This window comes from Falco biarmicus, chromosome 4, assembly GCF_023638135.1.
Source record: "Falco biarmicus isolate bFalBia1 chromosome 4, bFalBia1.pri, whole genome shotgun sequence".
In the NCBI taxonomy this organism is placed as follows: Eukaryota; Metazoa; Chordata; class Aves; order Falconiformes; family Falconidae; genus Falco; species Falco biarmicus.
The window spans coordinates 96,691,652-96,719,350 of NC_079291.1; the positions used below are offsets into that span (position 1 = coordinate 96,691,652).

General features: G+C 49.0%; 1 protein-coding gene across 2 annotated transcripts in view; it reads left to right on the top strand.

Moving 5' to 3' along the window:
* Window positions 1-27,699, top strand: part of PRICKLE2 (prickle planar cell polarity protein 2) — a 109,034-nt gene that overhangs the window by 56,227 nt on the left and 25,108 nt on the right. Inside the window, exons 1-2 of one of the 2 annotated variants that reach the window (XM_056337970.1) lie at window positions 8,895-9,437; window positions 21,449-21,632. In XM_056337970.1, coding sequence (XP_056193945.1) covers window positions 21,501-21,632 — 132 coding nt within the window. In that variant the 5' untranslated portion in view covers window positions 8,895-9,437; window positions 21,449-21,500. Of the gene's footprint in view, window positions 1-8,894; window positions 9,438-21,448; window positions 21,633-27,699 lie in introns of those variants that run through there. The other variant, XM_056337969.1, reaches the window with a different exon arrangement.

Here is a 27,699-nt window from a genome sequence, read left to right on the forward strand (position 1 = left end):
AGAGCAGAGATATTCAGAGTACAGCAAGCCTCAAAATCTTTCTTGGCCATGGGTCTGTGCCAGTGCGTGGAGCAGACGCTCGGGGAGGGGAAGGCAGCTGTTGAGCTGTGATTGCTGCTTATTACACTAATTATAATAGTCTCGCTGGTATTGTGAGCTTCCCTACTCCTTCCCCCATCTGTCTGTTTGGCCATCCATGGTTGCTCATCTTTTTGAGATGCATGTTTGAAGTGTTTAGTACTGCAGGGACCCTGACTGCGCTCCCCCTCCGCTTCCCCGCGTGGATATGAGGGAGTGATCGCTGCACAGAGAAGGAATTTTGGGGATTGAGCTGTTTGCCCTGAAATAAGGCCATGGGAAGGTGAGATGTTGCCCTGACTCTGCAATTCTACATTTCTAAGGATCTCAGCTGGGTGAGCCACCTTGGTCTGGAGCATCCCAACCTGTTTGGGATGGAGGGAAGAGGACGATGTCCAGCACTTGCATTGTTGCCTTTTTTCCTTTGTATTTTGTTTTTTTGCTCTGTAGCCGTGCAGCCAGTCTAAAAACTGGTCAGAGCAATCCCTTCCAGTCTGAGCATGCTGCAGAAAGGTTCTCAGGTCTAACCCCAAGAACATCCACTGTTTTCCAGAAATGCCTTCACCCCTCTGCCATGGGAGCCTGCCTGACCCAGCCCTTGGTACACCCCCTGGCAGCAGCTGAGCTGACCCCCAAATTGCTGTTCTTTAGTTGCAAGGAGACACTGTAAGTTAAAATGCTCAGCAAAAAGAAAGCACTGCTCCTTTGGATGCCCACCTGGTTTTTATTTCACTGGGGAGGGGTTACTCCTTGTCACAGGGTGCTTGCTTTGAAGAACAGCCCACTCCAAAGCAGCCAGCAAAATGCTTTCTGAACAACGAAACAATGGGACTCGCTAATCTCTAGCAGCAATAATTACTTCTAAAAGGCTGATGTATTTAGTCTGCTTATGTTTAGCAAATATGTTTGCTTCACCCTTTGAAGATAATGCTGCGTGCAGCACAGCGTGGTAGGGAAAAAAAGAGGAAGAAATGGCCTGTGGTTTTTAGCGTGTTTAACAAGCAATGGCTGACAGCAATAGCATTCGATAGTGCCCCTGTTAATTGTGAGTAACGGGGTTTCTACACCCCTCCTGGTGCACGAGCTGTGGGCAGGGTGCCCTCGTGGGCTCGCACAGGCTGGGAGCACCGCACCTGAGCCTCAGTCTGGTGGAGGGAGGCAGCAGCCCAGCACAGTGATGCTGGTGTCTCTGCAAGTGTGGGGCACACCTGAAGTCCACTGGCTGGGGACGTCTGCGAGCCGTGCTTTGGCATGGCTACGATGGCAGCAACCAGCATCTCCTTGTGGGGTGGCTTTGACCCTTCGCTAGAGACTGTTAGCGGGGGCGGGGGCTGGGGCTTGTGCAGCCGGGAGGGATGCTGCTGGGATACTGCCTGCACGGGACCCATCCAGGAGACGGAGACAGGCTGGGACCCACAGAGGAGCGAGCCAGCGCTGGAGTCAGGGACCACGCTACTGGCTGACCCTCTCCTGATACGGTCTTAATCCCTCCCGGTGGGTCCTGATCCTCCGCTGTTCCTACGGCAGACAATTTAGTTGCATTTCCCTATAGATCATGGTAAGATAAAAGCATGGCCGTGTTTTGGAATAAGGGAAGTGGGTTTCGAGGATGACAGGTTGTGCGAGGAAGGGATGCGGGTTTCCAGCTGCACGCTGTGGCCGCCTTTGATGAGGGCGGTGATTGATGCTGCGTTGGGAGCAGGCAGCCGTCAGCTGGCGATGTGCTGACCTTTCCCGCGCGGGCTGAGCGGCTCTAATGATCTTGATGGGGCTGGCAATTTGTATATTGGGTTTGATGTACGAGGCTTGACATGGCATGGAGAAATGGGACTCGGATTTGACTGACAGCCCTTTCCCATTAAGGATGGTGAGGCGCAGGCTGTTTTCCAGTCATTTCTTTCAGGGACCGTTTTGCCGAATTATATTGTAGCAGAGAAGTTTTGCCGTTAAATATCTTCCTTTATACTGCTTCCAAGCAGTTAAAAAAAGATGAGAGATGAAGTAACTTGCAGGCCAGAAGGCTTATCACTAAAAAGGCTGTTCAAATTATACACTTAAATTAATTAATACTTAGTGAATAATTTTTACCCTCGCTTTCATGTTTAGGCTCCTTAGGCAGATAAAACAATGCAGTAGCTTGAGCCTGGGATTATTTTTTTTATAATTCAGCTGTATTCAGAATTTAAAACCCATGACTTCTTGCAGGCAACGTTAAAACCTTTTAATTTCCATGAGTCAAGCTGTGTATAAATCATACCCTGGTTGGCACATCTCATGGGTGCTTGTGGCAAGAGTAATGAATTTCATGGTTTGTTATGAACTACTAAAACCAACACAAACACAGAAAGCCCGTTGTAATCTCAGCATATCATTCAAGGAAGCAATTTATTCCTAAGTATGAACAAATGTCAAGCCATGATAACAAATTGTTATTACTAATTAAAACAAAGGGAAGAATAGCAAACAGCTCTTGTCATTTGTGTGCAGTGCCAGGCTGTCTCAGGGGTGCTGGAGCTCCATCCAGCCACAGCCGGTGGGACAGCCAGGCTGCAAACCTTGCCAGAGCCTCAAACACGCTGACCCCCTCCGTGCACGCCAGGCAGCCAGGAAAACACCCAGGCTTAAGTCAAGATAACACTTTTCGTAATTTTATTGGTTCAATTGTTGGTTGTTTTTTTTTAAATTTAGAGTCAAGGTTAGCTAGATTGTAGAAGTCTTGTCATGGGTAGAGTCTGGGGTGGATGCGTGCCAGTCCATCACCTTGCTCTAGCTGGTTTTATATCATCCAGGTCTACTTCATGCTCTCAGGTACGGAATAAAAACCTATTTTGGCACCTTTCTTCCTAGTGAGCAGTTAGGAGGTGAGGAGCCAGGTGTTCCTGACCATGACCACTCTCCCTGCGTTTGTAAATACACTGGGAAATTTAAGACTCGAAAGGCATCACGAAAGCCCATTTCCATTCATGACCCAGCAGCGTGTGTGATTTCCTCCCAGACATGTTACCGAGCATCAGCTGGATCCAAAAATGTGCTGGATTTACCATCTCCCTGTGTATTTACACCAATTTGCAAGCAAGCAGCAAATAGGTCTTTTCTCTTAGTTGGCAAAGAGCGGACAGCCATGTCTCTCCTGGGCAGGAGCAGAAACATGGCCATCTGAAAGCATCGGTGGTTCCTGAGGAGTTTGGATGCAGGTTTGTGCAGCCCTGGGACCTGCCTGCGGTGCCTGGCTTGGAGCACCAAAACCCTGCTGGCAGCCAGAGAAGATGTGCACGGTCCGTTTTTTACCTCTAGGGAGGTAAAAACCAGACCTGTGTTGCTTGACCAGGACTCTGGGCTGGCTCAAGACTTGCCTCTGAGCACGGAGACAGTGGAGCACCGTGCCCTGGTCCTGGGGGATGCACAGCTTTTTGCTGGGGGGACCAGGTTCTGCATGGATAGTGCAGAGGGGAGCTCAGTGAGCAAAGGCAAGAAATCCTCAGGGCATAACTACTGACCCGAAACACCCTGTTAGACAGGTTTGAAGCCAAGAAATAAAATAAAAATCATCTAACATGACAGCAGCCCTGACAGTGTCAGGCAGCGAGAAGGGCGGCAGCGAGGGAGTCCTGAGCTGCTGCCAAGGCACACGTTAATGCAGACTTGCAGGGTTAGTTGGTTATCCTGAAAATACATCTTCTATTTTGTGTAAATGGAAAATTAATTTGTTGCTGATCAAAGGTTTAGATCTTTGGAAAACATACCACCAGATAAGCTGAAGATTTATGCGTTTCCTTTGTAACATATTTTCAGTGAATGTTTTATTGTTCATGGAAAGGCCCCAAGAAAAATATGTCATTAAAAAAAATAACTGTGTTGAGTTTATTTAGCTTAAATTACAATACAGTGCTTTAATGAGGCTTTTGTAGACATCATTAAAGGACACTATTAAAAAGTCTTCAGATTAGAATACTATCAGGCTAGCAAAGGGGAGAAAACCACATGAGCATCTAGATTGTTGTTCACATTCAGTTACAGATTTGATTTCAACGTACAAAAGTGAAAGACATAGTACTGCTGAGTTAAAGCCGGAGGCTATGAAAAGCCTTATTGTTGTTAAGCTCTCTAAAGCTTCTTGTGTTAAGGTGATTTTTTGGAAAAAAAGAAAAAAAAAAAAAAAGAGAGAGAGAGAAAGAGATAGTGATGGATTGAAATGCTATCTGCAGCGTGCTCCGTGTGTTGCACTGGAACGTGTGGTGTCAGTCTGCGAGCCGGGGGTGTGTGGTGGGTGAGGGTCCTTTTGGGGTTCCTTGTGCTGGGGGGACGGGGTGCAGGGCAGCGATGCTCGGGTGGGAGCACCAGCACAGTGTGCTGGGTCCTCCCACGGTGCCACCCCTGCGTTCGCATGGCTCAGCGCTGGCCGAGGACATGGGTGGCACAGGGTGTGCTCACAGCTGCAGCCTCACTACCTGACTCTGCCTGCGCACCGGAGGATGCCAGCGAGGGTCAGGCCTGTCTTGCTGAGTGAATTGGTAGAAAATACAGAAAATTGTGTCTAAAATCATCTGCAGTGCATATGGGCTGTACCTCCCCTTCTCTGTCAGCTGCTGCTGGGCTCAAGGGTGTTTAAAAACTAAATTCCTGCTTGCAGACCGACAGCACAGATCCTTATCCGTGGCTGTGCCGAAAATGAGTGGAACGCAGCAGCAGTGACAGCAGGAGGAGGGGTCTGGCTTGCGCAGCAGCCGCGTGAAAGTACAAATGGCAGCCCCGAGGAAAAGCGGAGGAGCCCAAGTTTTTGGGATTAAAGATCGGCATCTGATGTTGGTCTCTCTGTCCCTCCCTCCATCCCGTTTTTCTTTGAGATAAGATATCCCTGCTTCTGGCATTGAGAGATACGGGGAGGGTCTGATGCCTTGCTTAAAAAGAATAAGAAGAAAAAGAACTAAAAAAGAGAACTTAACTTCATTTAAAGTCATGACCTGTATTTCATGACTCGAGCTCTCCAAGAAGCCTTCCCCATACCTTGGGCTTATCCCTTTGTGTGCCCCAGGAGGAGTGGAGCCAGACCCCACCATGTAGGGTCTCCCCTCCTCCCTGTTCACTGCTAACAGCTTTTTGCAATCACCTTGCCTTTCCCTTCTGGTCTTTGCAAAGCCATGCCCTCCCCAGCCTCTCACTCTGCTGTGTATTGCTGCCCCATCACCAGGGGAGCACTGCTCCAGCTGTCCCCAGCCCTGGGGCCGCAGGACACAGCCCATCCTGGCACCGGGGCGGGAGGGCTGGCTCAGCCTGTGGAGATTGCTCTGCAAAGTACAGGGGCAAGTGTGGGATGGAAGGGGGAAAAGCCATGTTAAGTGCCCATTTCTGCATTTCTGTGGCTAGAAAGAGTAATGCGAAAGTAATCTGTTACTGTGCCAATTGCTGTGAGCCAGGGCGGGCTCAAGTGATGGCAGGGGGACCTGCCATCCCAGCAAGCCCAGACAGGCTGGTGGTGCACGTGGTGGCAGTCAGCCTTCACCCCACAGGCAGCATTTCAGGGTGGCAGAGGCTGGAGCCTCTGTGACATCCCGTAGTGGCAGCACTGTGCTCTACCCTGGCACACGGCAGCAGAGGATGCTCACTAAATAATTCAGAAGGGCAACTCGATCTGACATTCATCAGGTTAGTAGCCTGGTGACCTGGAGGGCACTAGTCTGCTGTCGCTGCCTGTGGCTGTGCCGTGTAGCTCGTTGTCCTCAGGAGAGCCGGCAGTGTCACGTGGAGGAGCCCTATTGACTGACAGCTGATCGATACACCAAGGGGATAAAATACAGCGTTTATGAAACATGGGCTCTTACAACGATTTGTTAAATGAGCCGTAGGTATGAGTTTGTGCAAATGGCAGAAAGCTTAAAGTTTATCTTTAAAACCAGCAGCAAAGAGCAGAAAGTGGCTATGTTTACAAGCAGAGTTATCCATCTCACACCTCTGCACCTAAGCGGGGGCTTCCTGCTCTTGATCTTTATTTCTGCAGCTAAGGTTTTACTTCTGGTCATTTGCTTATTGCTGGCAGTTGTCAGCATCCAGCCTTGTAATGGTGCAAGTCCTTCACATGACCTTTGATAATGTGCTCCACCGGCTTGGTATTCTCCTTGCTGCTTAATGAAACACCCGTTTCACCTGCATAATATGCAGAATCTGTCAAGAAATCTTGCGTGCCTTCTGGAGTTACTCCAACACATGACCTTTTCACAAGCCTCGCAGTAGGTAATGGTAATATGGAGCAGTTGCCAGTGAACTGGCAGCTTTCAAAGCAGGAAGGATCATTTCCACTTTCCTAAGACACTTGTGTGTCCAAATGTGGCAGCTTCTAATCTTACTTCTTGTCTCAGAAGAGGCTGTTTGTTGGATGTTGTGGCTATTCAGGTTTGCGAGGACTGGAATAAGTCTGTGAGGAGCAGTGATGATTATACATGCTGTTTGGATACACAAGCACTTCTGCTCATAGCTAGTCATGCAGCTGAGATGTTGTAAGTGTTGGTCTTACTGACCTTTTACATCTTTTCACGATTCTCACTCCCATTTTATCTTTGTGGATTAACTTGTACTTAAAAGTTTGCAATTTCTGATGTGATCCCTTTCTTGCGGGTGGTCCGGTTGGCCAAGACAGCCAAGCAGAACTCACCTTTGCTGTAGGATGCTTGGTTGCACGGGGATGACACCACCATCCACCCTGTGGTGGGATCATACCAGGCTGGTGCCGGGTTATCAAAGCTGCTGTGGATGGAGTTACACAGAGCACGTCATACAAGAAGTGGGGTTGGACACCTGGGCTTGTGCCCTGCCAACCTTACCCCTGAGCAAGGGGCCAGCTGGTGGTCCTGCCCAAGTGGCACTTGGAGCACTAACAGACACTTTGCTCCCAAGTGTTTATAGCTGAAGGGCCTTTGCTCCTTGAAAATTCATGCAGATAAAGTCAGGCATTTTACTCATGGGTTTGACGAAAATTAGCACCTACAGGACCCACCGTACGGAGCAGGACATATTCTTTGTGCCGGTTGCAGCCCCTAGTCACTGCTGCCTGCTTTTAGCAACACATTTCCAGGGAAGATCGTTACAGTAAACACAGGTAATTTCTGCTTTACAGCATTTCTGTCAACAGTATCATTTTATAACCAGGCTTCTTTATTTGCTTTTGTCCTGTTCAGGTTTGTCTCATTTTCTTTGCATTGTAATTAACATGTTCTCATTTAAAGAAGAAAAATACATCATCTCTGGGCTGTGGCACGTTAACCATAGAGAGGTGAGCTGGAAGGGGCAAAATGTGCCAGTTTAGGAAGCTGAAGGGTCAGGGGAATTTTTTTTCATAGAAGTTTTGTTGCTCTGTTTAGTTGGAGGAGTTGCCCAGCAGAAGTGGAGGTGATGCTGCTCCTTCTTCCATGAAAGGAAGGTCTGACCCGGCTAGATAGGGTAACAGGGTCTGCGCTCAGCTCTTGGACTTGCAGCTGCAGATTGGATTAAAATTAGGGGGGGGGGGGGGAGAGAAAAAAAAAATTAAGAAATAATTAAAAAAGGAACTGTAAGTGCTCAAATGTTTTATCAACAACCCTGAATATTTTCTTTCTTCTGAAGCTGTCTGAGCCAGAAGAGATCTCTGCAGGTTCTCGCTCCATCCCACCTGGCCAGGGGAAGCTGGGGGGCCTTCAAGGGGGAGCTGGGCTGGTTTGTCCCAGCTGAAGGTCCCCCTTGAGATTTTGAGTGTAATTCCATATAATGAAACCTAATTTATGAGCCTTAATAATAATAATTCAAGGCATTTGAGACTGCAGAAAGACTCACAGCTGTAGTTTTTGCATCCTTCTGTGTTCTGTAAACATAGCTAATGTTGCCAAAATCAAGGGCTCTGAAATCCGGATTCAGGCCCCAAAAGTCAGGAGCGTGCTACAAAAGCAGTATATTGGGCATGTTTTATTTGCTTTCTGTATTTTTCCAAGTCCACAAAAACTAGGTTTTTTGATTTCACTCACTTTTCGCAAACACAGGAGCTAAGAAGTATGCTCTCCTCCTGTTGACTTGCATTAGAGATTTGTGATCACCTAATTCCCAAGCAATGGGCTTTAGGACCAGCAGAAGAGATTTGGCAGCAAAGCTCCTTCTCTGCATTTTCTTTTCTTTTCCAGAGGGAGGAGAACACGGGGGAAGGAGGTGGTGGTATCCCTGTTGGGGTGCTGTATTCCTGGGGCTCACAGTACTCACCTGAGATACACATAAAATGTGCGAGTCGTGCCTCTCTTGGGGCTGTATGAAAGAAAATGTATTAAAATATGTGGTAACCAAAATGCCACGCTCATAACTTGTATTTCCCAGAATATTTAGCCCTGCTGGTGCACAAACATGCTACGTCTAAAACCCAGTGGGGAATCGTAGCAAATGACTGCAGAAAATAATTAAGAGGGCATTGAAAGCCAGGAGAAAAACGATACGTCGCTGAGAGCCAGCGGATCATTGCTTTAATAGCCTGCGTACCTAAGAAGCAGTGCCTTAAGTTTGACAGCGAGTTGAGATTCGGTCAGCATCTAATAAGATGATAGTTGTGGAAGGATAATTAGTGTCTTCACACCATTCAATTTGGGCTGCTGGTGTGGAGCCAACTCTTTGAAATGCGCACATGCGAGCCAGCGAGAAGGATTTATTATGATTATTTTTTATTTTTTTTCCCCCTAAGCAGCCTAGAGGATTTATTGATTTCTAAGAGCGGGCTGATTTCCTTGTAAATAAACGGGAGGGTGGCCGGCCGCGGTCCGGATGCGGTGACTTTGGCTTGCTGACATCATTGCTCATTAGCATGCAGGAGAGGAGCGCAATGCAACAGCAGAGCCCCGCGTCGCTCCCGCACCAGCAATTATTCTCCACGGGCTGCATCTCTCCTCGTTAATGCCTTGTGCTCGGAGAGCAAATTGGACATCCTCTTGCCACCTCGAAGGGTCATTTAGCGAAAGGCGGGCTGGAGGGGGGAGCTGCTGGATTCATTTGGATTGGGAGCAGAGAGGGGGGCACCCTCCAGAGCTGGATTGCAGAGCGAGGCAATTTAAGCCAAAGCTTAAGGCGCGGGGCAGGAATGGCATGTTTTTCCACGGCAGGTTTCCTTCGGAGCCGTGCCGCGGTCGGTGCGTGCCTCCTCTGAAAGGCTCCGACAAAAGCCCGTCTGGCGGCAGCCCCTGGCTGCGTGCGGCGGGGCGGTGGGCTGCGCCGGGGGAGTGTGGGATGCTTTATGGCACTGCGGTGCTTGGGCTGGTCCTGGGAGCAGCCCACCAGCCGAAAGGCGACCGGCGTAACTAGGACGGCTCAGCATCCCGCTGGATTTTTCCCTCCTGCACTGTCACCGTCAGTGGGAACAGGTAAGAAACTGTCTTTTGCCAGCAACTTCAAAGTTGTCATGCATTCTTAGGACGGATAGAAAGTAGAAGAGAGGGAGGAGGAGAAGGAATAAGCAGCATTCTGTGGATGCATGTAGCTGCGTGCTAACTTTGCTCAACGTGCCGTTGGTGGAGATCTGTGAGGGGGCTGCACATATTTTCCCAGCCTTTGCTGTTCTCGTTGTTTATGGATGTAAAAGGTTAATGGTTAAATTGCATTTCTGCAGCTGCAGGAAGTCAGGGAGAAACGCTGATGCCACCGTAATGGATTTTTCATTTTAGAAATAATCAGGAAGGCTCAACTGGCTCTAAACAGCCATGAGTATTAAAAAAATCCTCATCTCGCCATGCTAATTTTATTGCTTTGATAAATGCAGCTTCTGGAAGCCTGGGTTCTCTGGGTATTTTCTGAGCAGACTGTGTGCAGGCTGGTGTTCTGGATGAGGACATCACTGCTCAGATGTTTATTGTGGTGATTTTGCATTCCTGAGGAAAGAGAGTTTTAAAGTAATAATCTTCCTGCATCCTTCTGTTTCATGCCAGAATGCCTAACTATAAACCAACCTGGAACTGCAACCTGGGGGTTATGTTTTTCGGTGCAATCTTTTCAAGTCAAATTTCCTTTATTCCTTGAAGGAACATTTTAAGCAGATGTGACACAGACATGACCTGTGACCGTAGAAAGATTTTAATCCAGTTACTCTTTGTTTTGTAGCCATGATTCCTTGGCAGTGCTAAACACTGATTGAATCTTTTCGAGCTGTTGAGGATTAGCGCTGGACAGAATAATGCCAAAATAATTATTCGCACCAGATGCAGTGTCATCCTTTCAGTTTTAGCTCTCTTATCGTGTAACTTATCTGACTTATTTTTATTCGGCAATTATTTCACCTACTGTGGGAGCACTTACATGTCTCGCGTCACCGCGTTGTATTTATAAGGGTGACAGCTTGAGCCTTTGATAAAGATTTGTAAAGTAAAACTATCTGCAGCTAACAAGATTATATTTTGCTTCGTATTTTAAGCTTCTCCCATTGCATGTTTTCTACCGGCTTAACAAAATGACCCAGCCTTGGACACTTGCTGTTGCCAGACTTGCTCAGGCTCAGCCGGCACATACACAGATCAGCCTGGCGGTGATTGCTTTCACAAGTGGGTCGGTATTGCCTGTCTCAGGGGACGTTGTCTAAGCCTTAACTTTGGAAATAATTAGAATTTTCAACTGAGCTCATCCTGCTTCTGAGCATTCTGCCCGTTGGCCAGGTTTTTTCCTTTAGGATGTATGGCCTGGGAGATGCTGGAATTGCAGCGTGTTTACTGCTTCCTGTGGGTTCTGCTTGTCATGCTGCAAATGTGGGCTGGTGAAGTCCATTAAAATAGCACTTACATCCCCGGGGCAGATCGCTGGGAACCCGCTTAGCTTAGCCCGTCTGTCATGAGACCGACCAGGGCTGGAGAGATGGGCAGCAAGCCTGGAACAGCACCACGGGAGAGAGGGGCAGGAAGATAAATGCTGCCTGTGGAGAGACCAGGGTTATGCAAACTTGAGAAGACAGTGAGGTCCCACATGCTGAACAGAGACAGGCTTCTTCATGGAGACTGGTCCTGGATCCAGAGGGAGAGCCCCAGTCTTGCTAGAACCCCAGGCTTGGAGGCAATTTTCTTCCTTCAGTTAAGGAGCAGAAAGAACCCCCCTGGGCTACAGCTCTGCATCTTGTTAGGCTGAAAAGCCACCAAATGGTATAATAAAAATCTGACAAGATAACCCGTGGCGTAGGACAGGGGCTTTGCAGCACAGGCGCACGCTGGCTCCGGGGTGGGGAGCCCTGCTGAGCTCAGCCCAGGGGCAGAGTTTGGCAAAGGTCCCATTGCTGCCTCCCCTGCTCCATCCCCACCAGCTCTTGGGGCCTTGGGCTTGGGGCTGTCCTGCCAGAGGGGACACCAAGCCCCTCTCCAATGCCCACAGCTTCTGGGTCTGCCCATCCTGTGGCTCCCTCTGCCTTCCGGAATCGTGAGATTGGCTTCAGTGTTGTTTGCCCACCAGCTCTGGTGTTGTTATTGCTGTTACTGAGCCTGTTCTTCTCTTCCACTTGGAAAATAGTGCTTTGCATTTCTTCTTGGTGACCGGGGAAAAATACGTGGTTGTAATTGTTTCTGTAGGCTAAGAGGTGGGCCTTTAAGGGGGGTAAAAGAGCCAACCCAACATAAATATGCTGAGACGAGTGGTCAGCCTGTGAGCTGGCAGGCTGTCTCCATCACCTTGGATGTGACAGAGCAGCCTGTTGGACACCTTTTCTCCTGGTCGCATGGCTGGGCAACAGGCTGGGGCTCACGGCACCTGATTTTTCCTCTTCCCCCTTGCTCGATCTGCAGCTTACATGGGTATAGCACTTTGCCTACCTCTGCCTAACCTCTATTACAAAAAAAAAAAAAAAAAAGTAATTGCGTCTTCTGCAAAATATCTTGAGAGCTCCAAACACAGAGTTCCTCTGAGAACTGTTGAGTTATTAATATCCCGTAATTTAACCATCTCATTTTTATGCATCAGAGTTTTCATGGTCTGTGTCAGGGGTTGCAGCTCACGGGAGCAGTCTGACAGTGTGGTTCAGGTCAGGAGGCTGTTTAAACACCCTGGGGCTCTTACCCAGCTCACAAGGAGAAATGGAAACCAGCTGGGGACCTGTGGTCACTGCAGAGTGCTAGGGTGCACCTGGGCTTCCCAAAATAACCTGTGGTGCACCCCAGCTCCCCCAGTGTGATTTAGCCACAGGCTGGAAAGGTTGGTCGTGTTTGAATTCATCCTGGGGCATTGCTGAGAGGTCTGGCCACGGTTTTGGGCTGTGGTCCTGGTTCCTTGTTTGCCTGAGAGGGCAGCAAGACAGCCCAGGTGAGGAATTTGGGGATTTGTATGTTGTGTCATGTTTTGTCCTAATTTCTTGGTCCCATCTGGGAGGAGCACAGCCTTCTGCACTGATGGCTGTCTGCTACGTGGTGCCTTAGACCATGGACAGCAGATCTGGAAGCACCCTGGGGGCTGCCCAGGGCTGTGCTGCTGGGAAGCAGTGGTTTGGGGACAGGGCAGTGGGGACCCACAGGCAGATGTTCCACCCGCTTCTCAAATTGACGGTCCTGATTCACCATGAAGGCAGACCAACTGGAAAATCCTTAGAGACTGCCTTTGCTCGTATTTGGCTGCAGCTGGCAATACTGGGGATAGTTCTTTTTTTTCTTCTTCTTCTTAATTAAGCAAGAATAACTTTTGCAATGGTAAAGGATTTTTACAGAGTCTTAAAAATAAAATTAGTCTCCAGCCTGAGACTGAGCATGGACAACTTTAGCCAGAAAGGAGAATTTTTCCAGGAGCAGAAACAGGGTTTGTAATAAAAGCTTCAACGCCACCCTGGATACCTTCGCAACTGCTGCTCTTGGCACTGCGGAGGTCAGAGGGGATTAAAAATAAAGCAACACTGAAAATCTGACTTGCCTTGAGCAAATCAAGCAGGTAGAGAAGGGAAGATGGATGGGGAAGATGGAGAAGAGTCTGGCTTGCAGCTCTTCCATGCTCTGTGTTCCCTCACCCACTGCAGACCTTTCTGGAGATGCACAGCTGCACGTGCTCCCCTGTGGCCACTGAGATCTGGGGGAGTTGCATCAGTCGGAGTAGTTTGGTTGCTGGATGATTTATCATTTCCTTGGTTTTCTGGCGTTACTCTGCTACCTGCTCTGTTGCTACCACCTGATGTTGATCTTTTAAGCCAACTGCTCCTACAGTATCTTGGGTGAAGTGAGCACTGCCCTCCCTTGGCTGTCTTTGCCAGCCATCAAGGGCACCTTGTCCTCAGACTTTGAATTGCTGCTATTGTACATGCCTGTGTCTAATTCACCTCCGTTAGCCTCCTGCACCCCGGCTGGGCTGATAAAAGCTTTCACTAAGCTTCCTTTTCAACCCAGGTAGCATGAAGTCTTTGCAGTTCATTGCCACTGATAGTTTTTTTTTCCAGCTGAAGTGACTGGAAGAGCTGTGAAGTCACAGAAATGTTTTGTCCAGAGGGATGCTGCTTTGTCGCTGAGGGCCATGGGGCCATGGGCAGCAGCTGTCTGGGGCTACCAGGAGCGGTTGGTTCAAAATACAGTGTTAAAGTTGGAGAAGGAGGCTGAGCTTCGGCTCCAGCTGTCTGTTTTGAGCACAGAAGCCTGGGGCTCCTCTGATGAAGCTGATATTCAGAGATTCGGTGGGGAAGCCACGGCTGGGTGCTGCCTGTGGGTGCTCCCGTGCCTCAGCTTCCCCATCTATGAAACAGGAGAGCAGCGCCCAGAGTGGGGAAGAGCTGCTGGGCTCTCTCTATGGCAGTGAGAGACTGTTAATTTTTCAGTGTAGATGAATGTTTATCCTGCCTGTGGGGTCTGGAGAAATGGGTCTGTGTAGCTGGAGCTCGCTCAGGGTGGAAAGATGCCTCATTAGCTGTCAAATGAGGGGATGAGATAACAGTCAGGGATATTAAGACACCCTTGTTAAGAGACTCCAGGGTCATATGAGCTGCCCCAAATCCACAGCCTGTCCCGTTTCCAAGAAATCTTGTGAGTTACTGACTGATGACTGACCTAAAAGCCTCGTTGCAATCAGAATGATGGCACGATGCTGAGAAAAAATCAGGCTGCCTTATACGTCTTAAGCCAAGCAGGAAGGGAATTGCCCCTTTGCGTTTACACTCCCCGTCTGAGCTGAGCAGACAGTTGCTTTTTGAGGGATTCCAAATCTTGCATGTTAATGTGTGCACAAATGTATGCAAATCCTTTATTACGGAGCGCAGCAGAGGCATCGCATGGCCTGGCATGGGCCGTGGCATTCCTTCTCGCATTGTCTGGCGATGGAGCTGCTCCCTGATACAGCCCAGTTATTTCCATCTCGGAAGAAACAAGTGAGAAGCAGAGATAAGCAGCGCCAGGGGGTGATAAGGGCTGGTTGTCAAGTTCCTTCTTTGTCCGAGAGGAATTTTAACATTTCTGCCATGATTTTAAACTCTGCCTTTATTCTTCCTGTTGCCAGGAGGGGTTGGACTCTTGCGCTGCCCTTTCTTAAGATGCGGGCAGTGCCCAGCCTGGGCAGGCTTTGCTTTGGTGGTGGTTGCTGCACCCGGTCCCGCGTGCCCACCCGGCCACACCAGCAGCCGCGGCTGGAAGAGCAGAGCAGAAGCAGCCAGGAGCTTCTGCCGCAGGCAGGGATCTGCTGCCCTCACCACCCCAGGGGAGTCCGGTCCTGCCTGTGCCACCCCAGACCCCCACACAGGCAGGCTGCGTGCTGGGAGCAGCCAGCCTGGCCGGCTCCTTTGCTGGAGCTACAGACCATTTGCAAAGACCCACTTTACCTTGGCTTCAGGCTGACCCCCGTCCCTCTTCCCTGGCTTTTTAGCTCTGCTTGTGCTTTTCCAGGTTGCAGTTATTGCTGTTTTTTCACAGCAGGAAGACCTCGTCTCTCTTCAGAAGGCTGGGGCCACGCTCGCGGCTGTCTTTAGAGCCTCTCGCACAGCACTTGGGCTCTCAGCGTGGTTTAACTCGTCGGTGCCACTGCTATGATGAAAGGGCTGTGGGATGCTCCAGCAATGGCAGAGGCTGTGCTTTGCTAACCGCAGCGTACAACAAGAGACTGCCTTGGCCCAGAGACCTCACGGGTCAGTTTGGCTCCTGTCGAGCTGTACGTAGGCGGACCTGGAAGCGTGCATCTGCATCCCGAGCAAGAGGGAGACTCAGGAGCCAGGTTCTCTGCTTGGTGTGTTGGGCCCTGTTTGCTTCAGATTCCCCTTGTGTGCCTCCTTTCACCCAAACAGAAGAGCTCTGGTGTGGCATGGTGGCTCTGGTTTGCACTGTCTCCCTGCACTGGTGGATGGGTGGGGATGTTACTGGGGGTGGGGGATAGAGCCTCCTCTGAGGAGATGACTGGCCACCATGCCAAGAGCACCGTGGAAAAGCAGCCGTTGCAAAATGAAATACATCCATCTTGTAACTTCATCACATGGAGCACTGGCCTTGAGTAGAACAAATTTTTCAATCTGTTTCTGAGCCGTTGTTGCTTCGTACCATGTGAAGTCAATTCAAGGCAGGCTCACTTCCAGCTAAATCTGACACCAGGAAATGTTCTTTTTCTCCCCATCTGCTTCCCGCCGTCCTGGCCCCGCTGCAGGGCAGCTCCGTGCACAGCTCCGTGCGCAGCTCCGTGCCGAGCAGCCCTACTGGGTGCTCCCCAGCCCGTGCCTCCCGCAGCAGCACAGCTGCTGGCCAGCTCGGGCCCTTCTTTCCTCCCAGTCCACAGCTACAGCTGCGTAACAGCTCCTTTATTTACCCTCTGTGCCCGAAGCTGGTCATGCTGTCAGTATTCCTTGCTTCGTTGGGAAACACAACATCACTGGATTTCTCCTCGCCAGCCCTCAGCTTCCAGAGTCATGTGATGCTCCAGGGTGTCCCCAGCCTTTAGCCCAGGCACGGAAATATCTCCAACCCTGTGTCCTCCCCAGTGCTGGAGACCTCTCTTAATCAGCAGGGCAGGTGCTTCCCTGAGATGAGCCTGTGGATCCTCCTCTGGGACGAGAGCAAGATAGAAGGGCTCAGGAATGAAGACAGGATTTCCAGAGAGTTGGCTTTAGTTTCTTCTTGCTTAAAAACAAAACTTGCCTGCACTCCTCTCAAGTTGTGTGGGGCTCCTTGGCAGCGCAGGCAGCAGAACTAATAGAATCGTTCAAATTGGAAAAGACCTTTAAGATGATTGAGTCCAACTGTTAACCGAACACTGCCAACTCCACCACCAAACCATGTCCCTAGGTGCCACACCTACATGGCTTTTAAACACCTCCAGGGATGGTGACTCAACCGCTTCCCTGGACAGTGTGTTCCAGTGCTTGACAGACCTTTCGGTGAAGAAATTTTTCCTGATATCCAATCTAAACCTCCCCTGGTGCAACTTGAGTTCATTTCATCTTGTCCTATTGCTTCTTACTTGGGAGAAGAGACTGACCCACCTCGCTACAGCCTCCTTTCAGGCAGTTGCAGAGAGTGATAAGGTCCCCCCTGAGCCTCCTTTTCTCCAGGCTGAACACCCCTAGCTCGCTCAGCCGCTCCTCATGAGACTTGTGCTCCAGACCCTTCACCAGCTTCGTTGTCCCTCTTTGGACATTCCCCAGCATCTCGATCTCCCTCCTGAACACAACATCCAAGGTGTAGCCTCACCAGTGACAAGTACCGGGGGACGATCACTGCCCTGATCCTGCTGGCCACGCTGGTTCGGATACAAGCCAGGATGCTGTTGGCCACCTGGGCACACTGCTGGCTCATGTTCAGCTGCTGTCAATCAGTACCCCCAGGTCCTTTCCCACCAGGCACCTTCCCAGCCTCTTCCCCAAGCCTGCAGCGCTGCATGGGGTTGTTGTGACCCAAGTGCAGGACCCGGCACTCAGCCTTGTTGAACCTCATACAACTGGCCTTGGCCCATCAGCCCAGCTTGTCCAGATCCCTCTGCAGAGCCTCCTGCCCTCAGGCAGCGCAGCGCTGCTGCCCAGCTCGGTGTCATCTGCAAACGTGCACTTGATACCCTCATCCAGATCATTGATAAAGCTATTAAACAGGACTGGCCTCAGTACAGAGCCCTGGGGAACACCACTTGGGATCGGCTGCCAGCTGGATGTAACTCCACTCACCACCACTCATGGGGCTTGGCCATCCAGCCAGTTTTTTATCCAGCACAGAGTACGCGCTTCCAAGCCACGAGCAGCCAGTTTCTCTGGGAGAAGGCTGTGAGAAACAGCATCAAAGGTTTTACCAGTATCTAGGTAGGCAATATCCATAGCCCTTCCCTCTTCCACTAAGCAGGTCACCTTGTCATAGAAGGAGATCAAGTTAATCAAGCAGAATCTGCCTTTCATAAACACACACTGACTGGGCCTGGTCACCTGGCTGTCCTGTACGTGCCGTGTGATGGCACTCAAGATGATCTGCTCCATACCTTCCCCAGCGCTGAGGTCAGACTGACAGGTCTGTAGTTCCCCAGATCCTCCTTCTGGCCCTTCTTGTAGGTGTCTGTTGCACTTTCTGACCTCCCGTCAACTGGGACCTCCCCAGTTAGCCAGGACTGCTGATAAATGATTGAAAGTGTCTTGGTGAGCACTTCCACCAGCTCCCTCAGCATCCTTGGGTGGGTCCCATCCAGCCCCATAGACTTGTGGGTATCTAAGTGGAACAGCAGCGCAGGTCACTGACCGTTTCCCCTTGTATTATGGGGGCATCATTCTGCTCCCCATCCCTGTCTCCCAGCTCAGGGGGCTGGGTACTCAGCCTTTTCCTCACCCTTTGTCACGATGTTTCCCCCTCAGATACAACAAAGGATGGAGATTCTTCTTAGCCCTCCTTTTGTTGCTAATGTGTTTATAGAAACATCTTTTATGGCAGTAGCCAGATTAATTTCTAGTTGGGCTTTGACCCTTCTGGTTTTGTCCCTGCATAACCTCATGACATTTCTTGTAGCCCTCCAGAGCTGCCTGGCCCTTCTTCCAAAGGTCATGAACTCTCCTTTTTTTCCTGAGTTCAAGCCAAAGCTCTCTGTTCAGCCAGACTGGTGGTCTATCCCACTGGCTTGTCTTTCCACATTTCCACAATGGCAACTATGTCATAGTTCTCTTGCTGTACAACGGTTTCCAGCTCCTCTTGTTTGTTGCTTATGATGCGTGCATTGAGGTAGATGCACTCCAGTTGGGCTGTTGATCCCCCCCACCTTTTGGGGGACAGAAGCCCTAATTCCTACATGACCATTCTCAGGCACTTCCATGATTTCTAACGTATCACTAACCCTTGCACCTTTGCTGCTGCATGGATCTCCATCCCCTACCTCCACTGAGACAGCAGACCAGAGGACCTTCAGTAGCACACTGTCCCTCAAGCAGTGGCATGCCACCCCCAGGTGGCTCTAGCAAGCCTGGTTTTATCCCTTTTCCCTTTCACATCTAGTTTAAAGCTCTTTCAGTGAGCCCTGCTAACTGCTGTGCAAAGATCTTTTCTGCCCCCAAGTCATTGTTGATGAGGCTTTGGTGGTGGTTAGGTGAGGCTTGTGTCTGGCCAGAGCCAAGCCTAATGGGTTTCCCTTTGCAGGACATGCCACTCCACCTGAGCTGTGGCATCCTTTATATGGCAAGGTATGTGGCACCCCGATGTGCTGAGCATCTCCAGGCTCCACCACTCTTCCCACGTTAATAAGTAACAAACCTCATCAGCTGAGCGGGCTGTTGGCCATGGCCTGCTCCTCTCCAACACCCACCAGCCCTCTGCCGCAGCACCGGCGTCCATGGCACGTTGGTGCTCTGGTCATCATGCGTGCCGTCGAGCACTGGCACATGCATTGTCTCACTTAGTGCCACTCTGCTTTGAGTGTGGTGGGGGGATACTGCTTTTTCAATTTCATCTCACATTTGAAATGTACATTATCATATTAAGTTTTTACTACAGGGAATTATTTTTAATTATAGCGAGCTGGAAGATGATAAAATAAAGTTGAGTAAGTGAGACCTATGTGAAGAAGTCATGGAAACTATTATCATAGAAGTGGAAAGACACTCCCAGGACACTGAGTATTGTTCCCATGAAACAACATAGCCTAATGTAAAGAAAATAATTGTAATTAAAGCTGTTAATCTTCTGCTTTTAATGAGAGGAAGGGAAGAGAACTGAATACCTCAGGGGCAAGATCTTAAAGTTCATACAGTTTGTCCTGGGAGGTGACAGAAACCCCATGACTGGAGATGCTCAGTTTTTAATGGTGCAAAGTTTTTACAGAGCCTGTTGTCCTGGCCTGGGGACATTGCTGAGTAGACAGGCCACCTGTCTCCTTTTCCTCCTTTGCTTTTCTGACCAGGAGAAGCCACTTGCTGGCAGTACCCACTTGCCTGGGATGGGGCAGGAGTGCAGGGTGGGGATAAATCAGCTTCCTGAGCTGGTCCTCGCACTCCTGGCTGTACGTGGTGTGAACTGTGGGATGGCGGTTGTTTGGATTGACTTCTGGGTTCTAATTGATCATACATCTCACCTATTAACTCTTCAGCATTGTTATTTAAAGTCCTTATGATGACATGATTTATCTAATTTATTAAAAGCCAGGACCTCTGATGCTCTCTTGCTGTATTGCATCTCCCGGAGGGGATGCGTTTGGTGCGGGGAGGAGGGCAGAAACGTGCGGGTTGGCTTTTTCCCCATCACAATGCCTGTGCTCCCAGCATTGCCGCTATCTGAGCATGGACCACTGGGTTTGTCTCCCTTTGTAGCTTGTGATTGTTACCCTGAAAATTAAAATTTGACCAAGAAGTCCTAAACTCCGTTAGAATGGCTATCTCCAACACCGAGTGGGGGGCTCTGGAGCTATTAAGTATTCTTAGCATCTCGTTGCATGTTGAGCTGCTTGTAATCATATCATGAAGTGAGATGGAAACGGCAAAGAAACTAGCGGTTTTGCTGAGGCAGAGCGCCCTTCCACGGTAGCTGATTAATTAAAGTATTCACATGAAATTCTGCCTTGATTATTTTTTAAGGTAACAGCCAGAGGCAATACTGAGACTCTCCGACTGGACGCAAACCAGACGCTGGGGTGCGTGGGGGTTGCTGTGTGGTTTAGATCTGATGAAAGGCAGGAAATGGGAAAATCTGGCAAATCTCCCTGGCTTGACTTAACGGAGCCTCTTGACTTTTGCTGGAGTGCAATTCTTGTGCTGTAATGGACAAATGGAAATTCAGACTCAAATCTGGATCTGAGCGCTGGTATGCTTAGCTGGCTTGTACGCAGTGGTGAAAAAGAAGGAAAGTGAATTTCTGTGCTTTACCTTATAGCAGAGAAACCTGCAATGGCAACGGCAACTATTCCCTTGCTTTTTGTGTGGTACCTTATTTCTGAGATGTCCCCCTTCTGCTGCCCAAGTGAAGCCGTATCTCGTTCCTCAGAAATCAGTGGCATTTCATTAGCACAAATTAATTCAGAATCCTGTGTGGTTAATTTTAAATACATACCATTGACCCATATTTGGAAGAACATTGCATTTTCAGAAAAAGAAGCCACTTTACCAGCATTCTCTTTAACCTTTTTTATGGGGCTGGGGGATGTTTTCAGCCAGGTTAGTCCTTCGCTGTTACCCCTGGTGAAGGGTTGCGATGTCCTAGCAGCCCTGCGGATAAATGCTCAGGTTCAAGCACATGGAGAAAATCTCCCACAGACCACCGGCTGCAGGAACAGACACTTAAAAGAAGTGATAAGAAGTGATGTTTGCAGTGAATTAAGCTAACGGCTGTTAAATTGCAACCTGTGGGCTGTTTTTTTCAGTTCTTGTGCTTTCCCTGCCCCTGTCTGTGTCTTGGGCAGCATGCGAGCTGGTGTGCCGCTGAGCTGCAGTGTGTGCCGTCAAGCTGGATAGTTAAGATACTGTTGTAGTGTGACTGTGGTTTTTGTAGCCTCCCTTAATTTAATTTAGCTTTATATGTTCAGACTATAATCAATTTTTATGCTACTTTAATAAGCAAATCTATGCTATCAGCATGTGAAAGGGACTTGTCATTCACAGTTTTCAAGTCAATCCACCATTTTCTATATTAGCCAAGTACTCAGCTGTCCTAAATTCAGTAACTGCTCGGCAATTACCGGCTGGCACGCCGATCTGCACCAGGCGGGTGTGTGGCCCTTGCCTGTGCTGGCCCCTGGAAATACTCCATGCAGTGCAGTAAAGGGACGAGCAATTACATATCCCCAAACATCAGGCAGTCTGACTCAGCTTGAGTGCCAAGTGTTGTTACAGCAAATATGGACTTTCATTTCGTCCTTGTAAGAGAGGCAAATCCTGTGTTAGAAAATGCCTGTGCATAAAAAAGGTTGAGTTTAGTATCTGCAGGCCAGCAACTGGCAGGAATTGCTTTGCTTTCTTATTTAAAGTGCAACTCACCGGGGCATCTGCTCTTTTTCCTCTCTGCTCCCCTTGCAGGAAGATTTGCCTTCACTGTAAGTGCTCCCAGGAAGAGCACATCGTAACAGTTATGCCTCTGGAGATGGAGAAGACCGTCACGAAGCTCATGTTTGACTTCCAGAGGAATTCAACTTCTGACGATGACTCGGGCTGTGCCTTGGAGGAGTACGCATGGGTCCCCCCCGGCCTGAAGCCTGAGCAGGTAAGGACAACACCACCGAGTGACCTGAAATAAATTGTTTTAATATACTTTTTTGAAATAGTTGCCCTGATTTTTCTTCTAGGGGTGTGAGTGCTTGTTGCATGTGGCTGTTTCTGGGTGCACTATAGAGCCAGGTCTGGTCTGAACGCACAATTGAAACAAAACAGAGATGCGATCCTTGCAGAACTTGTGGTTTTCTGTGTCTGGAGATGTGATTGGTAATTGAGGGAGGGAAACAAAATACTTCCAGGATGGGATTTGTTGTGATGGTGCAAGGGAACAGATGCAGACGTGCCTACTGCTGTTTCATGGGGAAAAAAAGTGATGGGACTCCAGCAGGACTCGTGTCCTGCCCTCCTGGAGCACTCTGCTCTGCAGTAAGCCTGGGGCAGGCAGGCAAAGCTGGTAGATTACTCTGAAAAATGGGCCACAGTCGTTGGGGCTGGGTTTTTTAAGCATGATGTTTGTGCCTTACCAGGAGGAATGGCTCAAATGAAGTTCAAGCCTCTGGGTACAGGAACTGAACGGGATGGATTAGACCTCAGCATGCTGTCTGTGTGGAGTGTGCATTGATTTCTGCTCCTTGCAGTTTACGTGATTCATTTGGGTTTTATGCTGATCTTTTACATGTTCGACTCAGAACTTAATTCACAGTGGAGATTGCAAAATGAGCTTAGCCCTGATAATTGCTATGGCAATCATTTTAAACTGTGTAAGGAGGCTGGGAGAGGGTGGAAAGCTTTCATTCTCAGTGTTTTAGTTGCTGTCCTTAAATATTGTGTTTTCCTGAGCTTTTATTCACGTGGGCTTAGGCATTTCCTGAAATATTTTGGCACCACCCGTAGGCTGTAAATATTATCTGTCTGATTAGAGAAAATCCAGTTGTTTGGTGGTGGTGTTTGGTTTTTTTTTCTTCTTGTCTTTACAAACCTTGCTTAGTGCTTGCTTGAAACTCCGTAGCACTGTGTGTTTCGTTTGGTGCCATCCAGTTGTGCAAATCAGGCAGTGGTCTTGTTTTCTGTCACCTTCCTTCTGTCAGAGGCTGCCTTGGTGCCTCCCAGGAGGTACAAGACATGGTGTATGGAGAGGTACAGACGGTCCTGAGGTAGCTTTGTGGTTCCTTCATGCTGTGGGGACATGAACCAGTTGGGTTTTGGGAGTCCAGTTGGAGGACCATGGCCAAGCTGATGCCACCTGCTCTCAGCACCATCTTCTGTCCAGGCGCATTGGTAGCTTCTGGAGCCTGAGGTACCCCATGCCCCTGTAGCTCTGAGTGGAAATACAGGTATTTAGTGACAGGTGGCACATGACCAGTTAGACGTGGTTTCTGGTGAGTACAGCATGGCCTGGACAGCAATTGAAACCCACTTCCAGCATGGTGGTGACATATTCCAGAAGACCTGGATGCTTCTTTGATCCTTCAGGTGCTTTTTAAGAAATAGCGTGCCATCAGGGAGTTTAGAGTGTAAGGAGAAAGTTAAAGTCCGTTAGCTCTAGCAGCAGGTACTGACATCTCATGCATTACCCAGGTTAATGTACTTTTAGGTTCTTCTGGCATCTGTTTCTTGCCACGGTGCCCCCGATACAAACACCCGCTTTCTAATCACACCCCTCTGTCAGCGTTGCTGGGCCTTTTAGCAGATTTGCCACTTCAGACCTGCCTCTGATCACCATGGAGATGAGGAGCAGCGTAAGCAGCCACAGACAGGCACTGAAATCCTTCCAGCGTAGCTCACCCGCCAGCCCTTTGGGGACCTGCCCCGTCAGATGAGCCACTAAGGAGACAAAAGCAAGGTGTGACTTCTCTGGGCTGTGAAAGAGCCACAGTGCAGGGCTGGGGCTTGTCTCTGGGTGAAGAGCAGCACCCTGAATTTCTCCGGGAGTTACCAGTGCCCGCGGGGCAGGAGGGTGCCGTTTGCTTCCCATGGGGGTAGGGGGTCCCTCTGCAGCAACTTGCTGGAGCCGTGCAAGGCTGCAGACAGACTTGTGGCTTTCTGGTCGATGAGTCGGGTGTGCATGCGTGATGTGCAGCCTCTGAAAGGCTCATGTCTGCTGCGGAGCAGCTGGTGGGCTCCGCTCTGGCTGAGGACACTGCTGTCAGGCTGGGCTGGAAATACAGATTTGCAAGCAGTGAATTTTTCTCTGCCTTCTGCTGTTTCACTGTCATATTTCTTTGACATGAAACAGATGAAACGAAACAACTTTTTTCTGCAATATTCTACTTTATTAAAATCTCTACGCAGCATACGAGCTGGGGAGGTAAGTGGTCCCCTGAAAGACTAATGCAATTTTTTTATTATACTTGGACGACAGCCTTCCTACCTCGCTATTCTTGGGAGACAGTGCTCACGTCTCACTCAACGCAGCAATTTACAGGATTTCAGGCGGCTGAGGTTGGCCAACAAACATGACATCGGTTCTTGGCAGTTTCCACAGGTCATTGCAGAATTTGGAGAGTCCCTTCAATCCGTAGCTTGAATTATTAAGTATAATCTAGAGGGGAATCAACTCAAACCTACAAGGTCTCACTGGATTCCTGGATGCTAATGCAGGCATCAGCTGATCTGTGGTACGTGTCAACCATGTGAAAATCGTGTTGGTTACTTAACACCCACTATTGAAGAGAAAAAAAGCGTTGGCCTGGTGTTCACAGCTAACGATCCAGACATTGCATTGAAGAGTGGAGCTGAAAGTTATCCCGTATATTATGGCTCATCAGCGTACAGGAGTACAAAGTGCTTTACGCAACAGCCATAAATATTATATATTTCTAAATACGTTTATAACACAGGGATGAAGGTAGTAATATAAAAAAATGTTATAATACCACTGCATAAGGTGTGGTAAAAATCCATCTGGAAAGCTGGCTAAAAATTATGACATCTCTGCTCAAGAAAGAAGGTTATAAACTGGAAGGAGACTGGAAATGTTATTTCGTTGAAGAGGCTAGAAGAGCTTGGTTTGTTCAGCCTCACAAATCGAAGGGTTGTGATCATTCCCTATGCATTAGATGAGGAAGAGCAGTTATTCAAGCTCCAGCTTTGGCACAAGAACACGGTTATAAACTGGCTCCAAATGCATTCAGGCAGGAAATTGGAAGAGGTTTCAAACCATCAGAGGTGTAAGGCTCAGCGGCAACCTGCCAACAGGGAGAGCGACGGGTAAAAACCCAAGGCTGAGCTCCATAAATTACAACGTGATTAGAAAACATGGTTTCTTGCAATAGCTGTCACCTACGCAGGATGGCCAAGAGGCTCCTGTGGGCTCTGATCCTGCTTGGATTGGACTTGAATGAGAAGTTGTCTTATGGCAGAAGAGGGACTTCTCTTCTGTAAGGTACGGATGCAGATGGGAATGGGAGAGGTGGCTGTATGGGAGGCGAGACAGAAGCTTGGGATGTGGGCTTGGAGAATTTTTTATTTTTTTTTCCTGCTGCCGTTCGATGGTCCGATAAAAAAGTAAGTGTGAAAGTCCTGAAATGGGCAGGCACCAACAGAGACGTGTCCTCAGCAAAGCAAAATCCCAGACTGGGTCTGGCTGCAAAAACGGGGGAAGGCAATTTTGGGAGCCAGTTTGTCTGCTGGGGCTGGCAGTCCGACAGCTGATCCTCCTTGCACTGACATAAGTTTGAGGGCAGATGCTTAAAAATAAGTACTTTTATGATGTGTTTTTCACATTTTTAGGCAAGGCATGTGTAAATACATGTGAATGTTCAGTCTTGGAATTCCTTGGGCCTGTGGTTTGGAGAAATCCAAAGGGGTTATAACATGCCAGCTTGGATTTCTGAATACAAGGGATTTTTGAGTATTTCTGTCTTTATTGTGTCTCAATAATAGGAGCAGCTGGTTATGGGCACAGATTTCCAGTTAAACAAAAGATGGAGCTCTACTTCAGCTGCGGTGCGGCTTTCTGTATGGCTCCAGCATGCCAACATTCAAGACCCTTGTATGTGCCGCAAGAACTTAATTCCCTCTTGCTGTCTGCAAAGTTGCTTTGATTGAGTCCCTTAAAAAGTTATTAAAATCTCATCTGAGCTATAGTTAGTACCATGAAGGTTCAGGGGACCATTTTTCTTCTAAGGTAGCCATTAGAGCTTGGACCCCAAGAGCTTTGCAGTGTAGTGTGAAACTTGTAGCTGTCACGGGGAATTTACACAGGGGCTAACGTACGTGTTGATTCCTGTTCTGGATCTTTTGCAAGACCTATAGCAAGGGCCCGAGTTATAAAACCTGCAAGCTTCAACAGTTGCTGTTCAGGTCACAAAGTGAGGAAAGGAGAGCAGAGATGAGCCTACACTGAACATGCATTTACACCTTACCTAAAGATACCCATTTTCACCACCTCGGTGTGGTAGAAAGTCCATTATCAGGGCAAAGTTGTCTCTGGGGGATGTGTGCCTCATTTGTGCCTATGTGTCACGGTCAAGTGCATTTTACTTTCTCGTCCTTTCTCAGCCCTGTAAGTTCAGCAAACTCTTTCGCTCCTCCAGAGACTAAAGTCTTGCATGCAGCAAGGAAGGAACAAGAGAGACCAAAGCAACCCTGTGCCCCAAGCCTGTGCAGTAACGGGAAGCAGATAAGCTAATTTACAGCCAGGTAGAGGAAGGGCAGAAGCCCCATGATGAGCTCTACCTTCCTTGGTAGATCCTGATCCTGAGAGCAGAGCCCAGCGCTGGGGAGGCTGAGGGTGCTGAAGAGGAGCTGCAACTCACATACACCAGCTAGAAGCTGCGGCTGCCTCTCGCTCTGCCCCCTTGCACACATGCATGCTGTAGTATTTTACCCCAAAGCTGCATTTCAGCACATTTTTAAAAGCTCTCCGGTTTCACTTTGAGGTAGCGCTAAGTCCATCACCTCCCCAGTGAACTCTTTGGGTATCTAAATAGCCTGGCAGTTAGCGGCTCTTATTTCAAGGTTGGAACAGTCTAAATCCAGCCTCCAGGCATCGAACCGTGCCCAATGCTTCCCAGCTGGATGGAGTAGCAATCCCGCACACAAAATGCTTTTTTCTGTGTGCGATGCCAGTGCTGTGTGACTTAGGGGCGGCTGGGACAGGTTCAGAGATCCTGGAGCTGTTCCCTCTGCCCTGGAGCAGAGCGGATGGAGGAGGTGTGAGTGCATGCTGTGCTGCAAAAAAAAAAAGCCGTAGCAAAACCATGCGTCTGGGCTTTTGCTCCGTGTCCGTATCCTGGGGTGTTTGCCTGATCGTGGTGAGCTGATGGAAGCTGTTAAAATTATTTAATCCTTGAACAATTTTACTATCAGGCAGGGAATTGGCTTCCTTTGGTGGGCCGTGGAAACAAACCCACTCACCTGACATGGTTTGCTCCGTTCTTAAATTTGAAGTGGGTGGTGGTCAGCGGAGGGGAGAGGCAGGGAAGGGCAGGGAGTGCAAAAGAAAGCAGAAGAACCCTGGACTACACAATATAAACTTGTCCTGGAGCTTTATTCCAGCAAACAATTACAGCTCTCCTTGTTGCGGTGTTACTCTAGTGTGCTACCCTGTGCCTTATAAATACAGGAGCATTTTAAGTGGCATGCCCAGGGGAATTATCAGCTACGATCAATGCAGCAGATTATTATAATTGCTGGTGCTCCAGAGGACTCCGAGTGGTGCAAGAGCAGCTTTGCTAGTCAGTACCTTGCAACACAAAGACCACTCTCAGCTGCTTTTGAAAGCACCGTTTCTGGCTCCTTTTAAACCAAATTTGATTTCTGCTTAAAAAAGAAGAATCGTGGCATGCGCTTTCACAAATCTGAAACTTGTGGATGTACAGCCTTCATTCAAATGTTCTCCTTTGATGCCAGCAGGAAGCAATGTTTCCGCGAGATCTCTTACAGACCAAGAACGGCTCCAAAGGCTTGGCAGGGATGGATGTCGTTCTCAACTGGTGAGCAGCGACACTCAAACGCCTCGGCTACTGTTAGCCGTGGGAGAGCAGCACACAGAGAGCTGCAGAGTGTGCCAGAACAAATAGCATTTAGGAAGATGATTTTTCCTTTGTTCCCTGCCTTTGTCCCTGCGACTTGGGAGCGGGTTTCCGAGAGCAAACCCAGCATTGCGGGGC